This window comes from Borostomias antarcticus (assembly GCF_949987555.1).
Source record: "Borostomias antarcticus genome assembly, chromosome: 11".
Lineage (NCBI taxonomy): Eukaryota > Metazoa > Chordata > Actinopteri > Stomiiformes > Stomiidae > Borostomias > Borostomias antarcticus.
Genome location: NC_140244.1, coordinates 27,082,805 through 27,087,804, shown reverse-complemented (window position 1 = coordinate 27,087,804; position 5,000 = coordinate 27,082,805). Strand labels below are relative to the sequence as shown.

Below are 5,000 nucleotides of genomic sequence, written 5' to 3'. Positions count from 1 at the left end.
AAGACAGGACAGGGCAAAGACAGGACAGGGCAAAGACAGGACAGGGCAAAGACAGGACAGGGCAAAGACAGGACAGGGCAAAGACAGGACAGGGCAAAGACAGGACAGTGCAAAGACAGGACAGTGCGAAGTGCAGAGCTGCTAGATGCAGAGGGGGACACCAGCCTTGTTGAAGAGGTTGATGGTCGTGGGGAAGAAGCTGCTTATCTGGCGTCAGACGTGGTCCTGATGGAGCGCAGCCTCCTGCCTGAGGGGAGGGGCATGAAGACATTATGGCCGGGGTGGGAGGGGTCGGCCACAATCTTCCTGGCTCTCTTGCTGCCGATCACCTCCCCGGCGAAGAAACAGCCAATCGTCTCGCTGATGGACACATTTGCTAATGTTGGTAATGAAGAGGTATCATTAAAATGAGTTCTGCTTCATTACCAGTCCAGAACTCCCCCGTAGTTTACGAGCGTTTGTTCTGCTGTGTGTGTGTGTGTGTGTGTGTGTGTGTGTGCGTGTGTGTGTGCGTGCGTGCGTGCGTGTGTGTGTGTGTGTGCACGCGCCAGGTAACCCAGCCCAGCCCACCTCCCTCCACTATATGAGCCCGTACCAGATGAACACGTACGCCATGGCGCTGAAGGCCGTGGGGGAGATCATCCAGGACTACGACAGCGACAAGCTCTTCCCCGCCTACGGGTTCGGAGCCAAGCTGCCCCCCGACGGAAAGATCTCCCACGCCTTCCCCCTGGTGAGGCTCTCACACACACACTCACACACACACAGTCCCTGTCCCCATCACTGTCTCTGTCCCCATCACTGTCTCTGTCCTCATCACTGTCTCTGTCCTCATCACTGTCTCTGTCCTCATCACTGTCTCTGTCCTCATCACTGTCTCTGTCCTCATCACTGTCCCTGTCCTCATCACTGTCTCTGTCCTCATCACAGTCCCTGTCCCCATCACAGTCCACAGTCCCTGTCCTCATCACTGTCTCTGTCCCCATCCCAGTCCCTGTTCTCATCCCAGTCCCTGTCCCCATCCCAGTCCCTGTCCCCATCCCAGTCCCTGTCCTCATCACAGTCCCTGTCCTCATCACAGTCCCTGTCCCCATCACAGTCTCTGTCCCCATCACTGTCCCTGTCCCCATCACAGTCCCTGTTCTCATCCCAGTCCCTGTCCCCATCACAGTCCCTGTCCCCATCACAGTCCCTGTCCTCATCACAGTCTCTGTCCCCATCACTGTCCCTGTCCCCATCACAGTCTCTGTCCCCATCACTGTCCCTGTCCCCATCACAGTCCCTGTTCTCATCCCAGTCCCTGTCCCCATCACAGTCCCTGTCCCCATCACAGTCCCTGTCCTCATCACAGTCCCTGTCCTCATCACAGTCCCTGTCCCTCATCACAGTCCCTGTCCCCATCCCAGTCCCTGTCCTCATCACAGTCCCTGTCCTCATCACAGTCCCTGTCCCCATCACAGTCCCTGTCCCCATCACAGTCCCTGTCCCCATCACAGTCCCTGTCCCCATCACAGTCCACAGTCCCTGTCCCCATCACAGTCCCTGTCCCCATCACTGTCCCTGTCCTCATCACAGTCCCTGTCCACATCACTGTCCCTGTCCCCATCACTGTCCCTGTCCTCATCACAGTCCCTGTCCTCATCACAGTCCCTGTTCTCATCACAGTCCCTGTCCCCATCACAGTCCCTGTCCTCATCACAGTCCCTGTCCCCATCACAGTCCCTGTCCCCATCACAGTCCCTGTCCCCATCACAGACTCTGTCCCCATCACAGTCCCTGTCCCCATCACAGTCCACAGTCCCTGTCCCCATCACAGTCCACAGTCCCTGTCCCCATCACTGTCCCTGTCCTCATCACAGTCCCTGTCCTCATCACAGTCCCTGTCCCCATCACAGTCCCTGTCCCCATCACTGTCCCTGTCCTCATCACAGTCCCTGTTCTCATCACAGTCCCTGTCCCCTTCACTGTCCCTGTCCTCATCACAGTCCCTGTCCTCATCACAGTCCACAGTCCCTGTTCTCATCACAGTCCCTGTCCCCATCACAGTCCCTGTCCCCATCACAGTCCCTGTCCTCATCACAGTCCCTGTCCTCATCACAGTCCCTGTCCTCATCACAGTCCCTGTCCTCATCACAGTCCCTGTCCCCATCACAGTCCCTGTCCTCATCACAGTCCCTGTCCTCATCACAGTCCCTGTCCTCATCACAGTCCCTGTCCTCATCACAGTCCCTGTCTGAACTCACGGCTGCCAACAGACGGGTCCCTATGGACCAGATGTCCTGGGTGGACATCACAAAACAAGATATGTCACAAGATAGCTAGTCTGGCTCGCAGGGTGTCACAGGGAGATAAGCCTCTTATTGGCCCCGCTGAATTCCAGCCGCACCAATCAGATTGAATCCTCCAACACTAGTTTTTAGTGCTGCCCAAGGCAATTGTGATTGGTTTAAAGATAGACTGTGTTTTCCCCCTATCTCAGAATGATAATCGGTGCAGCCAGACCTTACCTCAGTGCCGGCATGGCGCTGCACAGCGTGTGGAGGTCAGTCTTTGAGAGACGACCATATGTAAGATGGCGTCCAGAGTTCAACAGGCTAGGGGCCAGGATGTTGAAGTGCAAAGGAATGGATCCATGACCGATTTGTGAACATCCATGCAGGAAGATTAACTCCTTGAGATTGCAAATGACGGTGGCTTTCAAATCATGTTTGAGACAACTTCATCTATCAAAAGCCTCGGCCAATTTATCATTTAGCATAGAACTATTTTCACTCAAATCTACATCTAGCATCTCCAGTTGTGTTGTCAGTATTAAGTCAGTGGATTTAATATGATGAATAAACCCCGATACGAAGCATACTTTGTGGTGATTTTTATATCAGAACATCAACGGACGCCAGTGACCACTCAGTGAGTTTCCTGTCGTTGAAAACAAGTTCATGGTGTTTTTGAGGGATTTTCTAGATGCACCTAGAGATCCTAATCGAATCTACACTTTGACTAGCCGAAGTTCGAATATTTATATGACATTTAACACACACACACACACAGCTATGATCATATGCACACACACACATACTGTACACATGCACAACAACATACATGCACACGCACCACACACACTAGAGTTACTGGCTCAGTGGTGAATGATCTGACATGTTTATGTGGACCCAGGAAGTGGATCTGTTACCGTTACATAACTGCTACTAATGGGGTCCTCATAAAGAAGCACAGCAGAGGACAGCGAGCACAGAGAAGGGCATTCAGCTGCTTCCTCACTGGGCTTATCTGTGTGTGTGTGTGTGTGTGTGTGTGTGTGTGTGCGTTTATACTGTAAGTGTGTGTGTGTGTGTGTGTGTGTGTGTTAACATGGCTCCACCTCCAGCTTAGCGGGATGTGTTTTGGGCAGAGCAGTATCGCCGCGGCAACAGCTGTCCGCCACACGCTCAGAACCCGGCGCGCGGCGGGGGGGAACTCCCAGCATCCCTCACTTCCTCCCGAGGAGCCTCGCCCAATTGGGGGGGGGCGGCGTTGCCATGCCAACGCGGCCTCCTCCCAGCCCTCCTCTCACCTGGGGCCGATCATCAACGTCAGCCACGGGCCGAGGGGCGGGATGTTAGTTTAAACCGCCTCATTTACCTCAGCGTTTACCTCAGCGTTTACCTCAGCGTTGACTGGCGAGCAGGTGGGAGCAGATCAGAGAGAGGGGGAGTCTTGTCGAGCGCACGGTCCGCCGAAAATCTCTTCTAGTGAAGTACCAGCTCTGATGAGTAGCTCCATCTTCAGGATCATGGAGTCGTTGGTCACAGCAGGGGGGCAGACAGGCGGGTGTTTGGGCCTCAGGGGGGCAGACAGGCGGGTGTTTGATTCTCAGGGGGGCAGGCAGGTGTTTGAGCCTCAGGGGGGCAGGCAGGCGGGTGTTTGAGCCTCAGGGGGCAGACAGGCAGGTGTTTGAGCCTCAGGGGGGCAGACAGGCAGGTGTTTGAGCCTCAGGGGGGCAGGCAGGCGGGTGTTTGAGCCTCAGGGGGGCAGGCAGGCGGGTGTTTGAGCCTCAGGGGGGCAGGGGGGCAGGTGTTTGAGCCTCAGGGGGGAAGGCAGGCGGGTGTTTGAGCCTCAGGGGGGCAGGCAGGCGGGTGTTTGGGCCTCAGGGGGGCAGGCAGGCGGGTGTTTGGGCCTCAGGGGGGCAGGCAGGCGGGTGTTTGGGCCTCAGGGGGGCAGGGGGGCAGGTGTTTGAGCCTCAGGGGGGCAGGGGGGCAGGTGTTTGAGCCTCAGGGGGGCAGGCAGGCGGGTGTTTGAGCCTCAGGGGGGCAGGGGGGCAGGTGTTTGAGCCTCAGGGGGGCAGGCAGGCGGGTGTTTGAGCCTCAGGGGGGCAGGCAGGCGGGTGTTTGGGCCTCAGGGGGGCAGGCAGGCGGGTGTTTGGGCCTCAGGGGGGCAGGCAGGCGGGTGTTTGGGCCTCAGGGGGGCAGGCAGGCGGGTGTTTTGGGCCTCAGCCGTCCTCAGGGCGGTAGCCCGCGTGGCAGAGCAGGAAGCCCCATTAAAGAGAGATGAGGTGGGATATCTTAAGTCATCCATGAACCTACGTTCTGCGTTTGAGTTACAGTTACATTAAGAATACATTGAAAAATATGTACAAAAATGTTTCAAAACAATCAGGCTCGCAAAAGTAAATGAAAGTATTTCAGATAGTTTCTCTACACGTCCGGTCAGCCATGCTGCGTGTGTGTGTGTGTCCCCTGCAGAACGGAGATGTGGCCAACGCCAGCTGCATGGGCATCGAGGGCGTGCTGGAGGCGTACTTCAGGAGCCTGAGCGTGGCGCAGCTCTATGGACCCACCAACTTCGCCCCCGTCATCAACCAGGTGGCGCGGTGAGTAGGGCTTGTGTGGTGAGGCGTAGTGAAACACAGTGAGGCACGGTGAGGTACGATAAGGTATGGTGAGGTATAGTGAGGTATAGTGAGGTATGGTGAGGTATAGTGAGGTATGGTGAGGCATGGTGAG

General features: G+C 56.1%; 1 protein-coding gene across 1 annotated transcript in view; it reads left to right on the top strand.

Moving 5' to 3' along the window:
- The window catches only part of LOC311315562 (copine-9-like), a gene marked incomplete at both ends in the record, with an annotated part of 95,251 nt that overhangs the window by 70,910 nt on the left and 19,341 nt on the right, over window positions 1-5,000 (top strand). Inside the window, 2 exons of the mRNA XM_084446231.1 lie at window positions 552-733; window positions 4,740-4,867. Coding sequence (XP_084302357.1) covers window positions 552-733; window positions 4,740-4,867 — 310 coding nt within the window. The remainder of the gene's footprint in view (window positions 1-551; window positions 734-4,739; window positions 4,868-5,000) is intronic.